The 27,825-nt window shown below is 46.1% G+C and overlaps 1 protein-coding gene across 8 annotated transcripts in view; it reads left to right on the top strand.

Annotated features, from left to right (window-relative positions):
* The window catches only part of kcnab2b (potassium voltage-gated channel subfamily A regulatory beta subunit 2b), a 73,091-nt gene that overhangs the window by 31,525 nt on the left and 13,741 nt on the right, over positions 1 to 27,825 (top strand). For 6 of the 8 annotated variants that reach the window (XM_031566697.2, XM_031566698.2, XM_031566700.2 and 3 more), the window contains 3 exons: positions 25,199 to 25,242; positions 25,331 to 25,368; positions 26,071 to 26,150. In XM_031566697.2, the coding sequence (XP_031422557.1) occupies positions 25,199 to 25,242; positions 25,331 to 25,368; positions 26,071 to 26,150 (162 nt within the window). Of the gene's footprint in view, positions 1 to 10,097; positions 11,009 to 25,198; positions 25,243 to 25,330; positions 25,369 to 26,070; positions 26,151 to 27,825 lie in introns of those variants that run through there. The other 2 variants (XM_031566695.2, XM_031566696.2) reach the window with 2 other exon arrangements.

The raw sequence follows: 27,825 nt of genomic DNA, 5'->3' as shown, positions 1-27,825 counted from the left end.
TCCGAGTTTCCGAACCGCAGTGGGTCCCACTCAGGTGTCTCTAAAGAGGCTGTAATTATTTTGGCAGGTGACTCGGATGTCATCAGAGCTTTATTGCGAATGCGCCTAACAATGGATTCGGTGCTGTCACCGGCTCGTAATGACATACTTCAGCAACAGTGCAGAACTACACCTTTTACCTCATGATGTGGTAGATACCTCTGACTATTTCATCACCATAAATCCATTGGAACTGAGAACAGCGGATCAGACTCTAGTTTCTGCCCATCTTTCATAGTGGGCATATGTTTACTGAAGGCCTACTATTAGTGATCAACATGTTACTAAGCACAGTAAACCTTCTCGTTTGCCTGCCACGATGCCTTTCGTGTTCTATATGCCAGGATCTGTTTGGCATGTGAATCTTCCCCGTGTGCAGCACGAAGAGCTGTTTGGTGTTTACTATTTCCAACCCAACCACCCGCAGATGTCACAGCTATATTAGCTGCAGCATGCCTGTCAGCAGTTCATCTTGGTCATCTGAAGTATTGCCCTTCCACACACCTTTGAGGATTTTATGACACTCACGAACTGTGTGTATTTCCATACACTTAAAATCTTCTTTGAAGTTGTCTGAATGATCATTCTCAATCACAATATCAAGTTGAAAATATTATTGTAAGAATATTCTCTCTTTTGGAAGATAATTTGTTAACAGATCCAGGATTATGAGTTTCGTTGCCTACCAGGGTAACAGGACCAAGGCAGGTATTTGGAATGGCTAATGAGAACAATAAATGGAGCAATATTGTCAAAGTGTAATTTAGAGGTTTGATCACTGTACAGTACACATACAGGCCCAGATGTCCAACCTAAAATCTAGTGGCATCTTCCTCCTTACTGTAACTCTAGAGTGTATCCACAAGATGGCAGTGTCATATTACAATGTATTGTTGCTTTGTGGTGGTTTTGCGGAAGGGTGCGTTCAGTCAGTTTGTCTCCATCATTCCCACCCCTTGTCCTGTGTATAGCGATAGTTGAGGAGTGTCCTCAGTAGTGATATTATGAAATGCAGATGCCAAGTTGTTTCTGTGAGCTTCATCATGGGGCTCTCTTGATTGTCCTGCCAGGCCTCTGTTCTTATCTACTGTGTCCTTACACTCGCATTGAATTGATATTGAATCATTCATCATTGTAGGTTGGCACATAATAGAACACACACACATCTTCCTCTCAAACAGCGAGGGCTCCAGTTGCCCAGTCGACAGTCTGTGTTCAGCCACACTGCTAACCCAGGCCAGGGTAGTGCTGCTGAACACTGAAGGTGGGTGCTGAACTCCAGACAGGGCAGGGTTTGCTGCTGATGCTCCACGGGGTGTTAGAGTTACGCTGGTTACTTCCTGCCTAATACACTTACAACTACAATTCACTCTTAAGCCATTAATGATTCAGTGTGGGAACTTGAACACGTCATCATCATCATCATCATCTGCGCTGCTGTGAAAATGTTATTATACTGTAATTACAGGCTGTCTTTTGGACACGTGATGTCTACTGTAAGCTGTGCCCTCTCTATCTCTATCTCCCTCCTCTCTTCTTGTCTTCCTCCTCCCTCCATCCCTTGCTCTTCGTCTCTTCCTCCCTCCATCCCTTGCTCTCCGTCTCTTCCTCCCTCTGTTGTGAATCCTAGTGGCAGAAGTGATGATGCACTTCACGTTTCTGCTCTACTTGGTCCGCAATTAGCTTCAGCTTTCTCTCTCTCTCTCTCTCTCTCTCTCTCTCTCTCTCTCTCTCTCTCTCTCCCTTTCTCTCTTCTCTTGCTCTCTTGTTCTCTATCTCTCTTTTTAATCTCTGTTTTCCTCCCCTTTCATATTTTAGGCTGGATCTCCCTGCGGGCCATGTATTCTGTACTCATTTTTTAGTTGGGACTTTTGGCTACGGTCTTACGTAACAGCAACACAAACAGGCAAGTTCAGAAACAGCGCATAAGAGACGCCCACTCTTGCAATTGCACATATTAAACAGAGCCATGGTACCTTTAACCAGGCTCTGTGACATCATTCACATTTTGATGTTAATTAATCAAAAACAGTGGCGAACTGAAGAAAGTAGGACAGGCTAAATGCACTGGATGCTCAGAATGACAACATCTTTCAAATAAAGCAAGACCAGCTATGTAGTACATTACAGATATATTTTTGTGGAAGAAGCCCGCTGGTAGTTGGCAAGCACTCAGCCGTCTGTTTTGGCCCTTTAACATTTGGTGCTAATGTCTCTTGTACTAATAATAACCTTATGTAATATATTTAATTGAGAGTGACTACCCTAACATATACAGTACAATGCAATGATGAAAAATTCAGTGTGATCTCAATCGAATTGTGATTAGCTTTCAACATTGAATTCCAATGCCCCCCAGGTCCGTCCAGTAAAAGGGAGATTCGCGGTGATTCAATTTAGTGACGGCCATGCCAGGTCCATTGACCATTGAGAGGAGCTTTATTGGGTCTCCGGTGCTGGGGGCCATTGGAGTGGAGAAACACTCAAAGGAAGAGGGAGAGAAAGAGAGCAAGAAAGAGAGGGAGTGAGAGAGAGCAAATGAATGGAAGACAGTAAGAGAAATACAGGAGAAGAAATAGTGGAGAAAGAGAGAGTGAGTGGAAGACTGTGAGAGAGGAGAGAGAGATAGAGAGATATAGAGAGGAGAGAGAGAGAGTTACCCCAGGGGGAGAGATATAGTGAGAGATATAGAGAGATAAAGAGGAGAGAGAGAGAGATAGAGAGAGATAGAGAGGAGAGAGATAGAGAGGAGATAGAGAGAGATAGAGTGATATAGAGATATAGAGTGATAGAGAGGAGAGATAGAGAGGAGAGAGAGTGAGTTACCCCAGGGGGAGCTCTATGTTAGCTGTGTGCTGAGGAGAGGAATGCCATCATGCAGCTCGACTAGCGTTGTGTTCTCCCCCTCGCCTGCCCTCTTACAATATGGCCTATTTCTGTTTTCTTTTTTTCTCCTTTTTTTTTTTCTTCCTTCGCCCATGCTCTCCTGTTCCTCTTTCTGCTTTGTGTGTAAGATAGAGACAGTGTGTGTGCGTGTTTGCGTGTGTGCATGTGTGTGTATTTGTGTTTGTGTGTACGTGTGCGTGAGTGCTGGAATGGTTAGTGGCCTGGAAGATCCACTGATCTCTACTGAATCACAGGCCTGGCCCGAGTCAGAGTGAGAGTGTGGCTTTAGCGCTTTAAAGCCGAGGCCATCAGCTCCCGCTTGTAGAACAGAAGCACCAGCGCGGCTGTCACAGCCGATCCCCCTACGCAGGCTACCTCTCCCCCTCCGTGGCAGACCACACAAAGGCCTCAGTGGTGCCCTGACTGCTGCAGGCACAACCTTGTGTGCAGTATTCACATGTTCTTATTTCCATTAGAATGATAAAAAAGCAGCTTAGCCACATGGCTAACATGCTAGCCAAACCATAAGACCCTGCTTCCCCCTTGACCCCAATCAGTCCTTGGTACTCATGTACATGGGTAGTTATGTAAAACCCTCTGCATAACAAAGTTTCTCTGGCTCTCTCAGTATGCTCTGATATGTGGGGTTGTCCTTCAGGCGGGGTAGGCATTAGAGAAAGGGGGTGACTGAATAATGAGATAAGAGACGGGGGGGAGCTAAGCCCCCCCCCCCCCCAAAAAAAAAGTGTTTATTTATGGGGTTTCTGTTGATACTGTATTGACTGGCTTCTGTAAAGCTGAGCTCTCCAAAGAGTGAGAGAGAGAGAAAGATACTCAAGCTGTGCCTCAAAGGCGTTTTAATGTCATTAGTAATGGCATGCTTAAAAATGGGCCTTTTGAAGTTACCTCTTTGAGTTTTGGATAACAGTGTGGCTTTACTCGCTGCCTCCCTAAATGTGCTGATTTGCCACAATGCAGAAGTTCGTGTTGGGAATAATTGCAGTGTTTGTGTGACCTACTGGAGATTACATTTCAGAGGATTAATAAAGATAATATTGTTTTTAGATAGTCTTTGTTCGCTCTAGGCCTCTTTGCATTATAGCGAAATAAAAAATATATTTATTCATACATATACTGTATGTATATAAATATTTATATTTATAATATATAGGTATTGTGCTCATTGAAAATGAATGCAGGTAGGTCACAAAGTGATTCAGCCCATCACTTCCATCACTGCTTTGCTTGCTGTGGAGTTCCTCAGGCCCTGCTACAGAGCAGCTCATCATTCTTATCATTTATTCAGTGGAATAACCGGCGCGACTCTTAGTATTAGCGAGGTTTGTCTTACGAATGGCTAGCAGGAAATGTCGGCTGTGCTCTAGCCCTCCGGCGGAAAAAAACCCACAGAGAGAGAGAGAGACAGATCTGACATTTGTTTTTCAAGGTTTGTCTGTGGGAAAAAAAATGCTGGTGTTCACTGGAGCATTCTGTGTTTGCTGTGCGGAAAGGAAAGAAGAAGCAAACAAACAAAAACAAAACAAACACGGCAGGCATCTCTGCTGGGGCTTCACAGGCCCCGGCCTCATCCCCATCAGCTCTCAGCGTCCGGCGTGATGGAGCTCTCGGAGGTGAGCTTTTCCCAGGCCCGGATCACTGGGATGGTTTGACACGCCGCGGAGTGGGGAGGAGTGGGGAGGAGGTAGCCATGCGAGGTGAGGGGGGAAAAAGACGAGAAGGAGTCTCTCTGAGGGATTTCGGGCAGCTTAACTTTCTAATCAAAGGAGAAAGAGAGCGAGAGAAAGACAGAGGGATGGAGGGAGAAAGGGCTTGACAGACGAGCGTTTGAAGTGCTGAGAAGAGAGGGAAAAGAAGAAAGAAAGAAAGAAAGAAAGAAAGAAAGAAAGAAAGGGGAACAAGGGGTGATTATTGCTCTCCCAGACCTGTTAGCCTCCCAGCCGTGGGGTCAATAGAGAGAGAATCAAAGGGCAGCCCTGACCAACCACAAGAGGCTGGTATGGATCAGGGCAAGGTGGGGGGTGGGGGCACAGCAATGCTCTCCTCCTGCTGGACATCAAGACATCACCAACCTTCACCACTAGGTCCAGATATCTTGTGAAAAGTGTCCTCATGTTTCTCTCCTTGACAGCCGAGCGCTATAAATGTCTGCTACTCTAGTCACATCATTACGCATCAGTGATGACAATGACCAGTCCATAGTGTACACAGAGGCAGAGGCACAGCTGTGTGTCAGCAGGAGTGAGGAGATGAGTGTCACTAAGGCAAGTGTCACTGTCCTGTAGAGTGGGCACTGCTTTCATCTGCTGGTCCTGCCCTCCACTGGATTCCCTCGATTCCCTTAATGACAGGCTTCCACTGAGAGTACATGTGCTGTAAACCATAACACGTGCACACACACACACACACACACACACACACACACACACACACACACACACACACACACACACACCTGCCAGGGGTCAGGTGATGGAAACAGGGGTTTGATTAGATTCAGTCGGTGTAGGTTACACACTTCAAGCCTTGGCTTTTAAGAGGCTTTGATTCATTACACCAAGCGGCTGGTCTCTCCCTCTCTCTCACACACACACACACACACACACACACACACACACAGTCCTCACCTCCCCACCCCTGTGCAGCCATGCAGCTGTCCCCCCGTTCTAAGTGTACTGAGGGAGCTCTAGTGTGCTGTGGCTTTAGCTTGTCAAAGGCAATCAGCGCCCCTCCTCCAGTCTCCCCGTCTATCACTCAATACAGCAGCACCCCCCCTCTGGTCTCGTTAGAAAGGTCACATGTGTTGGGCCGGAGCCGCTCGATGGCTCTCTGGGTCCGTTAGATGATAGGGTGTCCGGCGGTGTGATGGCTCTCTGGGGCCGTTAGATGATGGGGTGTCCGGCGGTGTGATGGCTCTCTGGGGCCTTTAGATGATTGGGTGTCCGGCGGTGTGATGGCTCTCTGGGGCCGTTAGATGATTGGGTGTCCGGCGGTGTGATGGCTCTCTGGGGCCGTTAGATGATTGGGTGTCCGGCGGTGTGATGGCTCTCTGGGGCCGTTAGATGATTGGGTGTCCGGCGGTGTGATGGCTCTCTGGGGGCGTTAGATGATGGGGTGTCCGGCGGTGTGATGGCTGAGCGGCTTCTGTAACGATGACTCAATTACGGCACATGTAACTGGGCTGATCTGGCATTTAAATGCACTTGGCCCTAAGTCCTAATGGTGCCATTAAGGAGTTCATGAGAACCGTGGGACAGGTGGTGGGGAACAGGCTTTCACAGAGATGAGAGTGTGTGTATGTGTGTTTGTATTTGTGTGTGCAATGTCTGTGCATTTGTGTGTGTGTAGAGCTGAATATTACTTTCATCTTACCCTTGTAGAGACACGTTGAGGTGGCTCGATGTGTTTTGCTGATGATTGATCCACAGTCTGTGTGGCATCGTCCCCACACGCATGGCGTGACACTGTGACTGGCTCTGGGTTGGGCTGAGGACTCTGTTTAGTCACACGTCGGGCTGGGCTGAGGACTCGGTTTAGTCACACGTCGGGCACCAATTTCATAGGGCAATGAGCACTGCGAACGGGCTTCACTCATCACTGAGAATAGGAAAGGATTAGTAATCGGTGGATGTCGCAATTAAGTAATTTTTTAATAGCCAATCACAGTATTACAACCATACCTTATTAATGTTCACACAAAGCTCAGTAATTGCTGTACAGTAGAGCAAACCACACATTTCCGTAGCAGTTTACACCAGAGAAGATGGAGGTTCTTTTGCAGGAGGTTAAATTAAACATTAAATATTACTCTGTTGCTTTGGAGGAACTCATACACATGGAACTCCCACGTCTGTGTGCGGACACCCCCCGGCATTGCTCTGACCCACCCATGTTTGTGCTTAGAATCTTGCTCATGTTATGAAAGTGGTAAATTAATGTAGCCAAAGTCATTAAATGTAGCTGTAGGTCATGTACGGCAGACTTTGCGTGTTGCTAGCCACGTTGGCCATCCATGAAATTAGGGCCCAACATCCCATTCAGAGCCGGTAGAGAAGAGACGTCCGCTTCCACATGTACGCTACATTGGTTACCTCCTTCTGCCTCCCCCTTCACCCCCCCTCCCGCCCCCATCCTCATCGCTCCTGAATGCTCTTTCTTCATTGACTAGCATTCTGCATAGTTACACACTGCACAAAAAAACATGTGCGAGTCACAGAGTAGACTGCATTCTAATATGTTTGGGCTTGTTTTTTGTGCCATAAGATAATCCTGTTTTACACTAAAACACCAAGGTTTGTTGTCACATGAATGCAATATCGCTTCCTTGCATGTCTGAGTATTATCATAATTTAAAAATAAAACACTAAAGCAATACACTGTATATACATTTATGCTCTCCTGTAGCTTTCATGTGGAATGCATGTGCAAGCATGTCAGTTTAAATGAACATGAGCGTCATTATTAGCATAATGGAGTTGACTGTTCTGAACGCGCTGTGCCTTTGATTTGGCTAGTGACAGGCTGCTATCAGGAAGAGGGGCAGGCAGTGAATGGCTTGAGGCTTATGGATCGTGTTAAGTCGTGGATCCCATTCGCGACATGCTGTCAGGTACTCCCCTGTACGCCTACCCATTTCGTTTTGGACAATGCTCTTTAAGGTGTCGAGAGCGTTCCTGATTGACAAAGTTCAGCTGGGGAAGCTGCTTCCCTCGTGAGCATTCACTAAAGGAGTTGAAGGCAGACATCTTGCCTTTGGCAGATGAGTCACACGATGATGCAAAATGCTGGTAACCTGTGTGGCTCCTGCCAGTGGCACTGCTGTGGTATATTTAGATGTCAGACCTTAACCTCACCCCTCTGTTTCCAAACTGAGCGCACACCCCCGACCCCCGTGCCCCCCCGACCCCCCCCTCCATCCCTCGTTGAGACAGTTTGCCCCTCTCCCCCTCGTCTTGCCCCAATCCAGGGGGTATTTGTGTGTGTGTAGGACTCCTGAGTCAACACGGGAGTGATGGCAGCTAAGCCCCTCTCACCCTTCCATCAACCCTCTTTCATGTGAATGTGACGGCAGTCATGCTCATGTAATCCCACTTCACAAAAGATACTTTAACCCGTTTACGTGCACGCCAGTGCCAATACAAACCTTAGCATAAGTTCAAAGGGAGAGTGCTTAAGTGACAGAAAACGTTTCTGTGCGAAGTGTCACTTCTGATGTCGGATTATCGGGGTGACCTGTGTGAGGGAAAGACCTCGTCTCTGAGGGGAAATGACTCTCTCTCTGTTTGCTTTCCTGACTTTCTGACACATCTTGCCTGTGGCAGTAGCATAGGTATCTGGGATCCGAGCTTGACATGATTCTTGGAGCCACCTCTTTGATCTCTGAAACAGTGTCATGTCACTGGGGACTGTGGGGAGAGATGGAAGTGTGTTGAAGAATCTGCTGTGGTGTGGCCTCTAACAGAATGAGGAGATTGTGAAAGACTGCAAGTGGAGATGTAGCTCTGGTTGGATGTAAACTGACTGCGCTAAAATCAGTTAATGTGCTTGGAATGCAAAGTGAACCCACATTGGATATTGATTAAGGTTGATTAACCCAAACAGTGGACATTACACTAGAAATGTATTGATAAGTATATTATTATCTTCTTAATTCATGATCTGGAACAACAACAACAACAACAACAACAACATTAACAAAACATCTCTGTATATATGTCCTCATAAAGGGAACACGGAAAGTCTCCCAATAAAAAAAAATTCTGCTCTAATTTGACACTGCGTTTTATTTTTAATTTGACTGCTATTTGTGCCCTGTAGGCCAGAAGGGCACATACTTCATCTAAATTTAGGAATGGCCACTCTGCCCACTTTCTTCACTGCCTCAGATACCCATCTGCTCCATCCCAGAACGGGACTCCATAAAAGTCCATGTTTGGTATGGAGATCGTGCGTCACTGTCCTGCCAGTTATTGCTCAAGCATTCAGCTAATAACACTGACAGATCACACTGGATGCAAATGTGGATGATTGCATGTCATACAAACACAACATGGTTATATTCACCTAGATGTTTTTTTAAAGGCTTTTTGTCACCAGATATCAAATACAAGAGCTTTACGGTTTGCATTTTGTTGCTTTTTATTCATGAATCTGTGGAAGGCCGGTCTCTTCTTTCAAAAGACTCGATGGTCACTTAATAGATGATGACGGCTGAAACCGTCTCCAAGGGTCAGCAGGAATACAATGCCATGCGCCGCCTGTCATGCACTTATCATTGGTGATGAATATTAAAACAGGTCAGGTTGCATAATGGCCGTACTAGTGTAGCCATCACAGTTGGGGCATGTAATGCTCCGATAGCCAATAGCCTTTGTTGTCCCTTCATATGAGGCTCTGCAATTAAGCTCCATTTGAGCTGAAGTATGAGGTCCTATTCAAACTGGGGAAACTCAAATCCTTATTGAAAGTCAGCTGTTTTTGTTTTCCTGTGTGTGATTTCCATACCATTTTCTCTGCCCCTCTGCTCTCGGGGGCGAGACGTGCGAGTTCAGCCCAGCAGAAGTGAGTGTGTTGTGGGTGCAGATGTCCACGCATGCGTGGGCAGTGGTATCAGGTAAAGCCTGATTATACAGCACTTAACATGAACCAGTGGGAGGAAGAATGTCTCCCTCTTCTCTTTCGCTATTATCGGTTTTTTTCTCATGCCCTCCTCAATTTCTCTTTCTCTTTCTCTCTTTCTATCGATCAGTCTGGGCTCTTGGGTAACACACACACCCCCTTCCTCCCTCCCTTTCTCTCTATCTCTCTCTCTCTCTCTCTCTTCCCATATTCATGGACTCAGTATACCCAGTAGGTCAGCGTTATTGAATGTTAACCTAAGCAGCGAGCTCAGTGCTGCCAAATCTCTGGCTGTCAAACGGCGGAACAGACAGACTGGCTAATACGCCACCAGGGGAAAGAACAGAGAGACTTCAGAAGACAGAAAGAGAGATAAAGAGAGGAGTGAGGGAGGGAGGGTAAGAGAGAGGGAGGGAGGGAGGGAGAGTAACAGAAAGAGAGAGAAGAGGGAGGGAGAGTAACCGATAGAAAGAGGGAGAGTATGAGGGAGTAAATGAATGGGAGAGGGAGGGTAAGAAAGAGTAAAAGAGGTGGGAAGAGAGTGAGTGAGGGAGAGAGAGAGAGAGAGAGAGAGAGGGGGGTGGAGTGAGCACTGTGCTCTCTCAGTGCTAGCGGACGGCCGTGGTGACGCGTGTGGACATGGTTCTTCCTCTCAGGCGCTGAGTGCTGATGTGATTGGTGCCCTGGTTCATCGCTTCACAGGCTGCTGCCCATGAGCCGGAGCTCTGGGAGACACACACACACACACACACACATCAACTGACAGACGCGTGCGTGCACACACACACATTCACTCACTCACACACACACTCACGATTCTCACAGAGATTGGATTGGACACATTGCAGACCTCACTCACTCGCAGCACAGCTGTTAACTCCTCTCTCATCACTTTCTACACCACCGAGAGAAACCTGATTTCCTCTTCAGTCCTCTTCAGCTCTGGAAAACTTTGCCTTGTTTCCTGCTATCAGAGAAGGGACTTTTTGAGAAGGGAGGGCTTCAAATCTGAGCCTTTTGTGAGATCCAGTCAGGACACAGAGGGACTTTAAATCCAGCTTTTTCCTCTCTTTAACTCTTCTCTCTCGGTTTTGTTATCTCTCTCGGTTTTTTCTCTCTGAGTTTTTGGGGGTCTTACTCCATCTTCTGTTCTGTGACCCCCCACCCCACCCCACTCACACAGACACTTTTGACCCGACTGCCCACCTGCCCCAGGGGGTGGGGGCGCGCCAGCCGTCGCCGGCATGCAGGTGTCGTTGGTGTGCACGGACCACCGGGGTGTGAGCAGGAGCACGGAGGACCGGCTGAACCGGCAGAATGCCAACAGCCCCACCACCAAGAGCAAGTTCCGCGCCGTGGCCATGGTGGCGCGAAGTCTGGGCCACCTGACTGTCCAGAACGCGCCGTCCTGCAGCGAACAGTGCTTGAGGACGGGCATGAAATATAGGTAGGAGAGGACAGACACTAAAATACACTCAGTGGGTCAGCTGGCCAGAGGAGGTGAGGTCGCGTAGCGTAGCCTAGCGTAGCCTAGCGGGTGACAGAGTGTGTGTGAGAAATGCTTCTGTTTACTGAGGTATTTGTGTAATATAATATCTCTATGATGTAATATGCAAACTGAGTTAAAATATTATTTTGCCCTATTGCTGTAACAAATGACTTTGCTTCTGTTAATTACTACTGACCAGTGATGCACCTGCGTATTTTGCATATGAAGCACAATTTTTTATTTAACATTTATTGATTGTTCCCATAACTATCTGGGATAAGAGAGTTTAATAATATTTGGCCAATGAATCAGATATTGATCAGGACTTGGTGATACAAGCGATCATCTACTGGTGTGAATCTGTCACAGAATAACAAGCATAGTTCTAGTTTTGAATGTGATGGTATATTGAAATGGCTGGCCTCTTTAAGACTAAAAGAATGTCTCCCTTCACCCAGGCTGAAATTGGAATATGAATGTATAATGAATTATAATGAAATCCTGAGATTCCAAGTGAAATCCAGGCTTCTCATTAAAATGCTTCTCATTTTTAAAGTCCAACTTTAAATCACCTGAGCTGTGATTATAAAGTCACTGTCACACGCACACACGCACGCACACACGCACACACACACACACACACACACACACACACACACACACACACACACACACACACACACACACACACACACAGAGAAAATGTCTGTGCTATTTCTGTCAGCAGAGGTTTCCCCCTATGTAGAAACCCATTAAATCCCATATAGAAATGATTTATTTCAATGTAAATCCCCCCCCCCCCCCCCCCAACTTCCCCATGCTGTAATTTCGATAATGGCACATGAAAGCCAGCCTGTTGCTGTTTAGGGTATAATGCTTGATGTGAATTCCACTTTCCTATTAAGCTAATGTGTAACTGAACACCAGCAGAACTCTGCTCCTGAAAAAGAGACAGCCTCCCGCTGAGCTACAGCCGCACGCGTCCGCTTCAGCTTTTACATACGGCTAATTGATCCCACTGCAATTACCGCTATGGACATTGTGTTCACATGTGATGCTGTAGGTGGAAGATGTACTGATTCATAATTTACACATTTAAAGCTGCCCTGATACCACAGGAACACAGTGCAGCACAGCATAGGTTAAGGCATTTGAGCAGACAGAAGCTGTGTCGTGTAAAGTGTTGCCTTTTTGAGTTGCTCTGCTAGTTTGAGTTTCTTTAAATCACACATGTAAGGCTGCATTATCCCAAAGGAACACAGCCTGACTGCGCACCACACCGTAGGGGAACACATTTGACCAGACAGAATGTTTTTACGCAAATAACGCAAATGCTACCCTTTTAGAGTCTTTGCCAGCTTTTAGTGTCTTTAGATCGTGTAATCGGATAAAGCTACACATGCTGACACGCACACCGTAGCACAGGACGGTACAGGTTAACACATTTGTAGCCGTAGCACAGGACGGTACAGGTTAACACATTTGTAGCCGTAGCACAGGACGGTACAGGTTAACACATTTGTGGCCGTAGCACAGGACGGTACAGGTTAACACATTTGTAGCCGTAGCACACTGTAGCTACACAATGGAAATTGCTCCCTTGCTCCTGTTCCTGTCCTGTCCTTCAGTTTGATCTCACGATCCTAAAACACCTGATCCTAAGCTCTCCTAAATCAAATCTTCTCTTGTTGCCAGCGCACATGGCCACAGTCTCTGCAGCCTCCTCACACACCAGCAGTCACGCCCATCGGCTTTATTATTATTACTGTGCTATGAGCAATACTCCATAATGGGTGGTTGTAAAACCAGGCCAGCCAAACCAATGTGGTCCTCTCTCACCGGGCTTTCAGCTTTACTAGTCTCCTGTGACTCATGAGAAATGGCACGAGAGTCGCCGTGATGATTCAGACATCTATAGCAAGGCATCAAGTGGAGCCAATTAGATTGATTTCAACTTGGCATGTTGCACCTTCCTAGAAGAAAAAATAAAATAAAAATAACCAACATTAATTCTCCCACAACAGATTGATGAATACATAATTGGTCCATACTCTTTATACGCAGATAGATGTATAGAATCACAGTGGGTTAAAAATGCATTCTTTCATAACTGAATTTCAGTTAAAAGCTATAAGTGAAATGTTTTTTTCTTTTTTTAAGAATTCTTTCATGCTTTCATGCAGTGTTCATCCACATCGACCCGCACACACACACACACACTTTCTCTCTCTCTCTCTCTCTCTCTCTCTCTCTCTCACACAAACACACACACACACTCACACACACACTATGTTTTTTTTATTTGCCTGTCAGCTCGTGATGAAAGTGTATTTTATTAGAGTGCTCTCTGTCCTCTTCTACAGATGCTGTGTGTTAGGCTTGCCTGCTGTTAAAGGCTTATTCGCTAAAATATGGTAATGTATGTGTTACTGTAACTCATAGACCGGAGTCTCACTAGAATATGGTAGTGTGTGTGTTACTGTACCTCATAGACCGGAGTCTCGTCCCACACTGGAACGGTCTGAACCGGCTCTGCCCGCCTCCCACAGGGCAGTGCACTCTGGATCTTTCTTTCTTGATCCGAGGAAAGTTTAGGCTTGCTGACTATCTCTGCCGGCTTGATGAAATAAAAGAACCAAAGATGAAAGTGTTTTATCGTCAAATTAGAGAGAATATTTCAGCCAACACCGCCTTGTCGTGTGCAGAGCCGCGGGCTCAGCTGGAGAAGTTTGGTGTCTGTTCTCTTTTCTGTTCTGTCTCCAGCCATCCAGCCATCCAGCCATCCAGCGCCAGGGTAGGGGTGACCTGCCGGCACAGAAGCTGCTGATGGAGGAGCCTGTTTGGGGAGATGAGCCACTCCAACCCAGTGACTGATGGTGTCTATACATAGACCTGTTGGAGCTTGTGTCAGGATGTAGTCACAGGCGCTGTGGGGTGGAGGGTACATGTGTGTTCAGCTTTGCTGCAGAGGACGGTTGCTAATTTAGACAGTTTTAGAGGTTATTTTGTTTTCCCTCAAGGACAGGGATAAAGGGAGGATGTTGTTTTTGCTCCCATTCTCTGGAGATGCTGCATGGAATGTCTCTGTGTCTGCACAGACACCCTGGATGTTTGGAGTAGCACGTGTGAATGAAAGTTGGAATACACAGTATTCAGTATAATATTGAAAACATTCACTTTCAGTCTTTGGATCTCATTTACTGTTGGTTCATCAGTTCATGTAGTCAGGTATACTGACACAAAAGAAATATCAGAAAAGAATATGACCAGTGTCTTTAGAAAATCCTGCAACACCCCCCCCCCACACACACACACACACACACACACTCACAAACATAATACGACATCTGTTTGCAGTCAGGTTTAATGATGTGGAGTTCCTCTAGATAAAGCTACAATAGGGCCAGCCTCAGATAGACACACACACACACACACACACACACATACTCAGTGCAGATTGTGTGGAGTTGTGTTGTGTTGTGTTGTGTAAGCTCTCCCAGAGGGGCGGGGGGTGGGGTGCTGGGGTCATATCTGAGCCCTCACTCTGAGTTCCCTCTCCAGGGAGGACCCCTGTCCCGTCCCCTAGCCCTGATCAGTCTGCTCAGCCTGCTGGGTATCTCAGGGTCAGGTCTTCGTCATGAAACAGATTCTCCCTGTCTCTCTCTCTCTCTCTCTTTTTCAATTCAGTTTGGTCTATGTCTCTTTCCCTCCCTCTCTCTCTATATATTATCTCCCTCTGTCTGTCTCACCCTGTCACTCTTTCTCACTCTCTGTCTGTCTCACCCTCTCACTCTTTCTGACTTTCCATCCGTCTCTCTCTCTCTCTCTCTCTCTCTCTCTCTCTCTCTATCCCACTCTCTATTTGTAGTGATAGGTCTCTCTCTCTCTCTGTCTCCTTGATTCTGTTCTGTTTTCATTCACCTCCCCCCTCGTCCCTCACACCCTCTCCCCGTCTGACCCACTCCCACCCCACCGCCTCTGTCTCCAAGTGTTAGGTCTCCATGAGAGTGATGGTGTAGTGATGGTGGTGGTATGAGGAAGGGGAGATGGGTGGTGTAAGTCCACTGTAGTATGCACTGTGAGCTGGAGGGGGGGATTGTGCATCACAGAGCAGAGCAGAGCTGGAGAGAGGTGAGAGTGTCTCCTGACACTCCTGAAGCGCGTGGAGAGCTTGAGCTTCAGTCGGAGTCTGGCCAGCGCTGAGCTGAGCTGAGCTGAGCTGAGCTGAGTCGTGCCGCCATTATGCAAGCGCTCCAGAGAGAGTCTGGTCTGGTGCAGGGGGAGCCATGACTACACACGGTGGAGACGAGCGTCACGTCCGTCTGCTCATCAGAGAGAGAGAGAGACAGATGGACAGAGAGAAATAAAGGGTGAGAAAAGCTGATAGAGAGAACAAGAGAGATAATAACGGAGTGCGAGACAGGGAGAGAGATGGGGTGGGAGAAAGACTTAAGGGGAGAGAGTGGTGAAAAGAGAAAGAAAGATGCAGGTGGAAACACAGAGGAAGAGAGCAAGCGCATGAGAGGGAGCTCCAGGCCATGAGGATGGAGATGGAGAGAGAGCTCTGTGTCAGGGCTGCTCAGATGGTCAGACTGTGGGTGGAGGTCAGGCTTCAGCAGACTGGGGGTGGAGGTCAGGCTTCAGCAGAATGAGCGCTCGGTGGGCAGGGGATCCACGCTGGCTACTTACTCCCCGATGAGCAGCCTCTGTGCGGGGTGAGAGAGGGGCAGTAAGGTGCTGATGCTGCACTGCAGTTTGGTGGCTTCCTCATTCTCTGGAGTTAAACAGCCTCATCGTAATAGCCTTAATCTTAATCGGAATCCTAATGGATAAGGTCCCTCAGTGGTGTGATGTTTATTTAAATTGTGCTATTTTAAGCCTGATTTAAATTTCTCCGCCTTAATCCTCTTATACTTTCTATAACACTTTTCTTTTTTCAAACAAAGTCCTTGTGTTGAAAGTTTCACACCGCAGAACTGTTTGGCAAAGCTAATATGAAAGGTTTTGAAAGAGATATTTTTCCCTGTTTATATATTTATTGGGAGTGGGTGAAGGAGCCGTGGGGTGTGAGATTGGAGGCTTTGATACGGTGTCTTTTGGCTCCCTGGGCGGTGCTGGAGTGATGGGGCTCGTGCTGTGGGAGTGTAGCCAGGAAGCAAGCTCCTGCTAGGGCATCGCTCAGCTCAGAAAACCCCACCGCACCCCACCCCACCCAGTCAACACTCCACCCCTCCTCTACTCATCCTAACCACCATATCACCAAGCCCCCAGCGTGTCTTACATAAGTACACTCACACACACACACACACACACACACACACACACACACACACACACACACACACACAGATAGCCAGTAGTTACTGTTAAAAAACTAAAAAAACATTAAAAAACATGCCGGTCAAAATGTTTGGTTATGCAAAACATAAAATTGTATCCTTACACATGACATTTGTGTTTTATGCAAAGCAAATAAGTCAATTTACTGAACTATATATTTCAAATGTTTTACTGATTAAAGTGTCATAAAATCTGACCGATTCTGACTGGGGGGAAAGCACATTTGATCCATTTTCACGTGTCATTCTCCGGTATATATGAAAAATGGTTTGAAACCAACCTAGTTGCAACAGTAAACAATATATTTCTGTAGTTCTTTTAGTCTTAGAATGCTTGAAAAGCGAGCATTTAACAGCTTTTTTCCCAAGCTAAACTTTAGTTTTAGTTCTTTAGTTCCACGTCTATGGTTCCTAAGCAGGAATTAGAAAAAATGTAGTGTCAAGCACGATTGACGGGTAGGATTTTGGACATCATCTATTCATGTTGAATTTAGCTGTCCACCCTACATTCAAATGCCCACCCAAGGATGACATCTGTGACGTTGTCATTCTTTTGTCAACTTAGGTGTAGGCTACATCATATTTGCGTTCGTAACATAACTTGTTATTGAAACATGCTCCAGCAAGTCCAGTAAAATAATTTTTTTCTTGACACCTGGCCAGCAAGAAAAAAAACCTACCAGCAACCCTAACACACACACACATAGACACACACACATACTCATACACACACACACACACACACACACACACACACACATACACACACGCATACACTCTCTTTCACTAGCTTTTACCCTATCATCCTTCTTGATGTCTTAGAAGCACACTATGAAACACACAGAGAGAGAGAAGGCAAAAGTGGTGGGGTGGGAGGGGTATTGGAGAACATACAGAGGCACCTTCACTGTTACTCACTCCACTGCAGTACTGTCTGAGGTCTGAGGTGTGGTGGAGCTGTGGGAGACATGCTGTGTCTTCATGTTTAAATATTAGCAAAAGGAAGTGGCCATTGAATCTTGAGTGCATTTCAGAGGGCTTACTCTCTAGTGTAATAGAGTGCATTATTTATTAGATTTATGGAACTACTATGTGCATGATAAAGTGACTCCAGTTAGTTGGTCTGTGTGTGTGTTTGTGTGAGCATATCAATGTAAATGTGAGTTATTTAACATTTTAAGCAGTGTGAGTGAGTGTGGGTGTGTGTGTGAGGGGTTGTCTGTGTGTGTTTTTAAATGTGTGCATGTGCGTAAATCAGGAGTATTAAGGAGTGTACAGGAGTGTACAGTATGTGTTTGTATGTATATCTGTGTGTGTGTGTGTGTGTGTGTGTGTGTGTGTTTCCCCTTTGAACGTAGCCAGCAGCGCTGGGTCATCTGCCATGCTAATGAGCCCATGTGTGAGGGACAATCCTAATGAAGACAGCTGCTCTCTCTGTGCCCAGCCCACGGGCCCAGGAGGCTGAGAGCGCACAAGATTTCTGCCCCATCCACCCCAAACTAAGCCCCTCTCTGCACACACATACACACACACACACACACACACACACACACACACACACACACACACACACACACACACACACACACTCACACACTCACACACACAGATACACACAAACTCACAGACACACACAAACTCACAGACACACTCGCACATTTTCTTACACATGCACACAAAAGCACACTTTCCCTTTCTCTCTCTCTCTTGCACACACACACACACACACACACACACACACACACACACACACACACACACACACACTGGAATCCCTTAAATGCATTATGTAAGTGGCTTTACTCACAGGGTTGAGACTGAAGTCATTCAGGGTGATAGAAGAAAGAAGACTGAAAGAGAGAATGAAAAAGCCCCCCCCCCCCCGCAGTGTATTCACAAAAGCTACAAAAGCTAGAGATAAATACACTTTACTCGCAGCAGTCGAGATCTTTATGATTTATTTGAATGCGGTTGAACTGAGACATGTTAGAGGGAGAAAAAGCTTTTCAGATAAGGACAGGAACATACAGTGTAGGCACGTAACCAAGAAACCAAACGGCGTCAGGGCTGTAGGATACGTATGTTCCCTGATTTAAATATAGCTTGGCGTGTTGAGCATCGTGTCAGCTTAATGCACAAGGGCCTGCCTGCTGTTCTGAGTCCCTATGCACACAGTATAGGAGATATGTCTATGTATATGAGAGCATTTGCTGGGACATGTCTTTAATGTCAGCGCCGAGGCAGCCAGCATGTTTCACTCATTTACAGTAAGACTGCCATATTGATCCGGCTTGAAGGGGGCTCTCGTCAAATGTCCATTAACAAATGCCAAGGATTAGCCGAGCAACCGCAATCATTCTCGACGGGCACAGACACGGGCAGCTGCCCAGAGTGGAGGGCCTCCAGGGGGACTTGAAGCGAGCCAGCTTCCTGTCTGCGTGGGCCGATTCCAGATTTACACAGCACATAGCGTCCTCCCCAGAGCCCCTGAGCCACTGAGTGGATCGATGCAGCCATTTTGAGAGGCAGGGCATGCTAGATGACGATCGTAATCGGTCTGCATACTGGCAGCGTGTGGCTCAGGCGGGAGGACATGAAGCGTCTTACAGGGGTTGCAGTCACAGGAAGAGGCGCTCACACAGCTGCTGATGCTGCTACTGCTGTTGTTGTTGTTGTTGTTGCTGCTGTTATTGTTATTGTTGTTGTTTACAATGTGTCAGTGCTGGCATCAGGCCAGACTGTGAGGAGTGCTGACCCCACTGACATGTGGATTGTCAGTAAATGTCCTACAGGGTGTGCGGATGATAGGAGGGTGTGTGTGTGTGTGTGTGTGTGTGTGTGTGTGTGTGTGTTTGTCTTAGTAAATGCTTGCATACCACCCATAAGCTTGTGTGTGTGTGTGTGTGTGTGTGTGTGTGTGTGTGTGTGTACTCTGTGAATATATTCAGAGGACATGGGAGGAATGAAAGCTGATAGTCAGCAGGGTGAGCTGCAGAAGGGGGAAGGTGGAGTATTGTCCCTCCAGTCATGGGGCAGGGGATCTGCTGAGTGCTGCTCTGCCCTTGTCTGAAAGACTGAAAGACTCCACATGTCAACACACCGTAAAGCCCCAGCGCCACAGCACAGGCCGCTGGGTCACAAGCTCTCTGCTGTCCCTCCACACTGGAGCTTATTAACATGCTGATGTTTGGATTGAGGATCATTTGTGAGCGTGTCCAAGTCAAAAGGATAAGCAGACAATCTGAGGGTGTATTGTGGTGTGTGTGTGTGTGTGTGTGTGTAAAGAATAAGATAGCCATGATTCATTTGGCTTACCATTCACCACCTTAAACAAGTCTTGCACCATCAGGAATTGATAAGCGTCCCGCTGTAGCTCCTGACCGCAGACACAGTGTTTGGGCAGAGCTCACAGTATTTAGAGACTGCATTTAGAGAGGGAGCTTTGGAGCCTGATTTATGAAGTCCTCTCGTCACAGTCGATATGAGAGTCCACTGAGATAATGGCATGCAGCTTTCTGCTTGCCTGGCTAGCGGCCACATTGTTCCAGTTCATGGTGTACATTGTGCGCTTGTGTGCCGTTTGGTTTAATGATCCAGTCGGTCTCCAGAAGCCCGGGGAGAGGGATTTGAGCTGCGTGATGTTGTTAGGGTTACTGTGTTGGACGGGCCTGTCGTGACTTCTGCATGTCATGTGAATTACATCTTACATCTGTATAGGAGTGTGCGCTTGTCTGTGTGTGTGGATGGCGGGGGCAGTGTGTGTATGTACATGTATGTATAGGCATTTGTTTATGTGTTTATCTGTGTGTGTTGTTGTTGTTGTTGTTGTTGTTGTTGTTGTGTGTGAGACAGTGAGTCCATTTACATGTCTGTCTATCATGAGAATGTGTGTAAGGTTGTTGGAGGTGTTTTTTGTTTCTGTGTGTGTGTGTGTGTGTGTGTGTTAGTGAGTGTATGTTTGTTTGGATGTCTGAGTGTCTTTGCGTCCACACACACACAGTCACACACACATTCATAGCCTGTTTGTCCCTCACCTGCTGCTGTGTGGGGCTTGGCCTGTGATCAGAAGGGCAGTGCAGCTGTGCCGATGGCATTCAACACAATACCCTTCTGGCTTTTTCAGCCTGACCAGGACAGGGTGACTTTAGGGTGACTTTAGCCAGCCTTGGTGCTGCTCAACAATAACAGACTACATAACAGAGTATGCTAATGCAGAACAGTCTCTTATTTCAGCCCTAGATTTGTGTGTATTCATATGCTCAGACAATATAATATGTGTATGTGTGTTTATTTTAATATACACACACACTGATATAGTATAGTGTATAGTATTAGTATAATATAGTACACACACACACACACACACACACACACACACACACACACACACACACACACACACACACACAAAGGGCAGTCAACAAGCTGCTTAATATTGCTCCGATTTGCTACTATTTGCACCTGCTTTTCCCAAGCTGGGTTCCCTGAGTGAGCACAACAGAGAGAGGGGGGGGGGGGGGGTCAGAAAGGGGGAGTAGCTTTATTTAAGGTAGCATCCCAGTGCAAAGAGATGACACTTGGCAATTTGGGGACTAGCTGCTTTATTTAAGGATGCATCCCAGTGCAAAGAGATGACAGTTGGCAATTTGGGTTCTTTTGAGTTTTATGTTGAAGGGGGTGCCCCAATTTTTGCCTGCAAATTGTATTAATGGCTTCGCTGAACTGCTGTCAGTTGTCCCCATTGATTGTTAAGTTTTTTTTTTTTTACCATAACAGGGGATTTCAACCATCCACATAGATAATAACATGGACAATAATGTTCAGTTATTATCATTTATTGCACTACTTCACACTTTTGGTCTCTTGTAGCATGTGAAAGAGTCTACGCAAACTCAAGGCCACACTTTAGATCTGGTTATTTTTAAAGGTCTTGACCAATCTTCTGTTAGGACCTTTCTGTGTCTTTTTTGACTGATCACTCCGAATGTTCAAATCAGCTCTGTTTCTCTGACCAAAAGGTGGTATAAATGAGAGTACCAGTGCTCAGTTTATGGAGGCCAGAGCCCTGTCACCAACTTTGAATGCAAAGGTAGTTCATGCGCTCTTGGATAACTTCAAAATGATAAATAATTGGATGAACAAAACATTTCCTCAACTAAATAAAGAATAAAACAGACATAATTGTGTTTGGCAGCAAAGCGAATAGAATTAGCATTAGTTGACAAGGGAAGCTCATCATTGCTTTTATTTCCAGTAGAGTGGACTACTGTTATGGTCTCTTAACTGGTCTTTTAAACAGCTGCAGCTTATTCCAAATGCTCCTGCTAAAGTTGTATCCTGGACCAAGAGCACATTACTCCAGTTCTTAACTCTTTACACTGGCTTCCAGTTAGTTTAGAGCACATTACTCCAGTTCTAAACTCTTTACACTGGCTTCGAGTTAGTTTAGAGCACATTACTCCAGTTCTAAACTCTTTACACTGGCTTCCAGTTAGTTGTAGAACAGACTTGGAAGTGCTGCTATGGGTCTAAATAACTGAATGGTTTAAGCCCTGAATACATCTATGATGTGTTTAAAGAGTATAAGCCAAGTAGGGCTCTTAGATCCATGGACTCAGGTCAGCTAGTAGAGCCCAGAGTCCAAACTAAACAGGGTGAAGCAGCATATCACTGTTAGGCTGCATACAACTGGAACAAACTACCAGAAGATCTTAGATGTGCCCCAAATGTAGACGTTTTTAAATGCAGGTAGAAAGCATTTCTCTTTTCATGTGTGTATGATTGAGCTCATTCTTACTGTGCCTTACTTGATTATATTACTCTCTTTTAGTACTTTATGTACTTAGTACTTCCTTTTTAATTATATAACATATCTTAATTTAACTGTTTCGATGATATATATTTTTGTATTTATATAAAGCACATTGAATTGCCTCTGTGTATGAAATGTGCTGTATAAATACACTTGCTAAATGGCACAGGATGAGCCGTCTGTCCCCAGCAGTGTACTAAAGAGGCCCCCCTCTGCTCTGCTCTCTCTTTCTCTCTCTCTCTCTCTCTCTCTCTATCCACCTCCTAGCCTGGGCACCAGGAGCCATGAAAGGCCAATTACCCTCTCCATCTACATCAAAGACCTCACAGGAGCCCCCAAATGCCAGAATTAAAGGACAGGGCCGTAATTAGGGTAGACACCCAATCTGGGTATAGTACAAGACCTTATGAAGTGCCTGTGCGTGTGTGTGCGTGTGTGTGTGTGTGTGTGTGTGTGTGTGTGTGTGTGTGTGTGTGTGTGTGTGTGTGTGTGTGTGGATAGGGTTTGCCACACTATGAATTAATTAGCACAGAAATACATCGTCAGACTTTGTCATCAAACCAATGTGGCTCTATGAGTATGTGTTGTGTTGAGTTTGCAAAGGTAAATATTTGAATGAACAGTTCAGTTCAGGAATCAAATGCATCGTACACATTGTTCATATTTTTGTAATAATATAGTTTATCTTTATATTAATATTGTTTGTTATTGTTTCAGTAACCATTTTCCTGGATCTTTAAAAAGCTGATATATTTTATTTCGCTGTATGTCATAGAATGTGTGAAACCTAATCTGTAGTAACCCTACACTGCAGTGGAGTTACTCAGGTGTCAGTCGGATCGTCTCCCAGAGGAGTATATAAGGTGTTCCCCGTAATGGCAGCGTCTTGAAGTCTAACACTGTCTGGTCTAGGTGCGACAGTATTTCGCACGCTCCATAATTAAAGAGGGCTAAAGACTTGGGTGACCTTTCCCTCTCTCTACTCCTCTCTCTCTCCCTCTCTTTCCCTCTCTCTGTCTCTCCTCAGCGGCTGGCTGCCTGCCCTGGAGCCTGGGGAGCGCGTGGAGCCGTAACAGACCTCCGCTGGAAAAGTGTTAAATATTCAGTGCAGTGCGGTGTACTACACAGGGGACAGGGCATTTCCATTTAGCCGATAACAACCAGAGACACTCGAGCCGCCGCATGTGCGCGACCTTACCGAGACGTCGCACTCGCTTGCTCACTCAGTACGGACTGTCTTTTGTCGCGTTAAAATATTTCTTAATCTGCCCAGTTGGGTGGTGAAGTGTGTTACTTAGATTATTAAAGCCGTTGCTGAGACTACAGGAGGTTGAGAGCCATAGAGAAGAGGAGGGCTTCTGTGTGGTCACTTGTATGCTGGTCTAGCCATGGCTAAACTACTTCAAACCAATCAGCAGGTGGCCAGTTCACCTTCACCCGCTGGTCAAAGGATCCCTTCTCCGTAACCCAACCCAGGCCATTCACTTAAAAATTCATCACTGGTCCTCTAAGCCTGCACTCTTACTGATAATTTGATTTAAGTGGGTAAATACTGCAGGTTCTGCCCCCCCCCCGTGACTTTGTGAAGAGGTGACATTGAGTTGGAGTTTGTTTACTGTGGCTGATCTGGATTTACTGGGACTTTTTCCCCGGCTTGTAATACCACTGACCTCCCAATTACTAACACAATGTGAGAGACACCCTTGGAGAAATGTCTTTTCTAAAGGTCCAATCAGTGTCCAGTCGTTGAATTAAAACATTTGTAGTGTCCAGTTGTTGAATTTAAAAGCATTTCTTGTCATGAAATGTAAATGTCAGAAATGCTCCTCTGAAGAACCTTTTATTATGGGTTGTTCTTGCGTTTGTTTGAATTCCACACTCCACCTACTGCTCACACACTTGTACAGTTTCTCATGTTTGGCAGATGTTCTTTGGTTAGCACTGGAATGCATTCACCTTTAACGTTCGCTTTAAGCTGCTTGGCAACTCTGTCTCATAGGGACCTTGCTCCTCTCTCTCTCTTTCTCAACTCTGTATCAGCTCCTGAAAAAGCGAGGAGAAAATACACAGTCCGTTTTTCCCTTTTATTCTTCAAGGTCATGTGCCCACATGCCAATAAACATTGCGTTCCTTAGCGATGAGAACTTGTGCTACCTTCTGCTGACTCTGCCTGACTTTTCTGTGCCGCGGTCCGTCTCTCTCGCTTCGGCTTTTGTGTGAGCTCTGCCTTTATGAAAAAGAAAATAAATGTTTTCAGCATTCCGGCAGCCTTCACTTGGTCCCCAGAAATCCTCACAAAAAGAGCTGTTCCAGCATGTCAGGGTTAAACGCTAATTGCTCCATCTGAGCAAGAGAAGGGGAAAAAAAGAGTGAGGTCTTTTCAGAAAGAAAGGAGGCCTTCAGAGATATGGTTTGATGCTTTCCATTTCACCCCTGACATTTGGAAAAATACAGTAATTGTTGAGATTCCTAACCTTGGCGCTGTGCTAACCTGACAGAATGTGAACAGGAGCCGTTACCGAGGTGGTGATTGGCCTTCTGAAGTTGCCACGGCAGCCACGCTGTATCCAAGCTGAGATTTCTCCTCTGTTCCTCCGCTCAACCCGGGGGGCGATGGCTCTGTTCACTCTGGCCACTTCCTGTCCGTGTGTCCAGGTCGACTGCCCTGCTGAGTCCCACACAGACCACATCTAACGCATATGGACACAACACATCACATCTTATCAGTCTTTAAGACTGGCCTGTGGGAAAACATTTTACTGTCAGATCAACACTTCAAAACTTTGCAAGGTCTTATCTTATGAGTAATATTGTGGTTGTTGTTCAAACTTTAATGTAGGAACCACTGCTTTGCATGTCATAAAGATTACGGTTGGTCGAACATGTTTGGCGGACTGTAGCTGCAATTAAATATATTAATTGAGCTTTTGAGAGGGCAGGTTTTCTCCTTTGCTTATTTTGTTTTTAAACTAACACGTTACACTAACTCTCTTTCAGAAACCTCGGAAAATCAGGTTTAAGAGTGTCCTGCCTTGGATTAGGTAGGTGTTCCTTGTTGTTTTTTAATCTGTCACCACAAGCATCATCCTTCCATTCTAACATTCATGTACCATCCTATTTCCCTCACAGGAACATGGGTAACCTTCGGGGGGCAGATCACAGACGAGGTATGACAAAGACCTGTCTTCCCCAAACTCTTTTCCTACTAACCTGATCCTCTACCTCTACACCTTGATATGTTGGCAATGCTCCTGGCAGACAGTCTGACCCAGGCAGCCACTGTGGTGTGGTGTGGTGTGAAGGACCCAGAGCTGTGCAGCCACTGTGGTGTGGTGTGAAGGACCCAGGGCTGTGCAGCCACTGTGGTGTGGTGCGGTGTGGTGTGGTGTGGTGTGGTGTGGTGTGGTGTGGTGTGGTGTGGTGTGAAAGACCCAGAGCTGTGCAGCCACTGTGGTGTGGTGTGGTGTGGTGTGAAGGACCCAGAGCTGTGCAGCCACTGTGGTGTGGTGTGGTGTGGTGTGGTGTGGTGTGAAGGACCCAGAGCTGTGCTACTGTGTCTGTGCTGAGGTCATGTCCCCTCTTCAGAGCCCTGTCTCTCCTCACCTAAATCCCTTCCCTACTTACCTGCCAATGTTTTCTCTGCTAACCCCCTCCAACCACACACACCGTATCGCTTCTTCTTCTCCCTGGCTTCTGTTCTCTCCATCTGTCTCTCTCTCTCTATTTCTCTCTGTGTGTCAATTTCTGTCTCTCTCACATGCAAACACCTTACCTCCTCTTCTTTTCCCCTGTCCCTGTTCTCTCCATCTGTCTGTCTCACATATATACGCACACACACACACCTCTCTCTCTCTCTCTGTCTTCCTCAGATGGCGGAGCAGGTGTTGACTTTGGCGTATGAGAATGGTATCAATTTGTTTGACACGGCTGAAGTCTACGCTGCGGGGAAGTGAGTGCTCTTTCTCTCTCTGTCTCTCTTTCTCTCTCTCTCTCTCTCTCTCTCTCTCTCTCTCTCTCTCTCTCTTTTTCTCACTCACTTTCTCTCCTTTCACCAATCTTTATCACTCTCCTGGTTCACTTCTTCCCTCCCCGTGTGATTGGAGAATGGACACACACACACACACACACACACACACACACACACACACATGCACACACAGACAGACCTGTAATTTGGCAGGTTTGAAAAAGCTATTGCTCTGGTAGTTTTCCTTTGAAGCTGCAAACTGATGCATCCTTTATAATGTGTAAAAGTCAAGAACATGAGTAAACCTCAGGACTATGTCTGAAAATCAGAATCGATTTAATGTGATATTGTTGAGGATACTCAATCTAAATAGCATGTTTATATGTATGTGATAACAGATAACCCCAACCTTTATTTATCTCTATATCATATATGCAATACATTTCTGCATCCAACATAGAATCATACATGAAAATCTAGTTTGTTTAGGCATGACTTAATGTATGTCCCACAGAAATAACATATAGGTTTTGGTGTGTCATTTTCCTTGGGCGCCTGCTCATGACCATTCCCACTGGGGTCCTGGGAAGACGTACTGCATGTCATGGCATGACTTTTTCAGTAATGGCTTTTTGGAAACTATTTATGACGGGAATCTGCCTGTTCCATCAAAATAAGTCAGACAAGTCCAATCCAACAATTTACTGTTACTGAAAGCCGTTTTATGAATCGCTGTCCAAAGCCATTTTTCACTCAGGACACACGAGTGAATGGAAAAAGAGGGGTATGAAACTAGACTTAAAGAGAGACAGTCATTGCATCAGGTTGGCCATTGTTCAAAAACTGTCATGGGCTTTGGTACAAACTGCACAAATTGTCTTCGTGACTTTTGGATGCCCGTTTGTGGTAATACACGATCCTTAACTCTGTGACTGGATAACAGACCCCTGGATCAGAAGTAAGGACTGCCTGGTCTTCAACTCGCAAAGCTTAGATCATGGTTTGCTTCCATGATGAGGGCTTTAGAGGAAGCACCTGGCTGAAACTAACTCATATGCCCCTGTGCGTACGTCTAGTGGAGGCTCAGTCAAACGTGGCGTAGATGCAGGGGTAAGCTAATCCGGCGGGTGACCAGGTTAAACACACACAGCTCTGGTCTCCGCTCGGAAAGACGCGCACACACACACACACACACACACACACACACACGCGCGCGCGCGCGCGCACACACACACACACACACACACACACACACACACACACACACACACACACACACACACACACACACACACACACACACACACACACACACACACACACACACACACACACACACACACACACACACTGAGAAACTGACTGATCTGCTCCAGCAGGTTGACAGCTCAATCAGGCGAGGAGCCGTAATGCTGCCATCACTGCCTGACAGATCAACGCCAGCTTCATTTCACCATTCATTATATCTCTATATATCATACGCCATAATGTATATACGTACATTATATGCAGTAACTCTTCACTGACACCGTTCCTCAGTGTAGCAAAGCAGATTCAGGAATGTCCAGAAACGGGTAATGTAAATTAGATATAGCTTCTAAAATCCTTTGCTATCTATATGTTTTGTGGAAGATTAAATATGTTTTTGAGTTGCTGC

The sequence above is a fragment of the Clupea harengus genome, chromosome 4 (genome assembly GCF_900700415.2).
Source record: "Clupea harengus chromosome 4, Ch_v2.0.2, whole genome shotgun sequence".
Lineage (NCBI taxonomy): Eukaryota > Metazoa > Chordata > Actinopteri > Clupeiformes > Clupeidae > Clupea > Clupea harengus.
The sequence above is the reverse complement of the archived record's forward strand: the minus strand, read 5'-3'. Positions and strand labels throughout refer to the sequence as shown.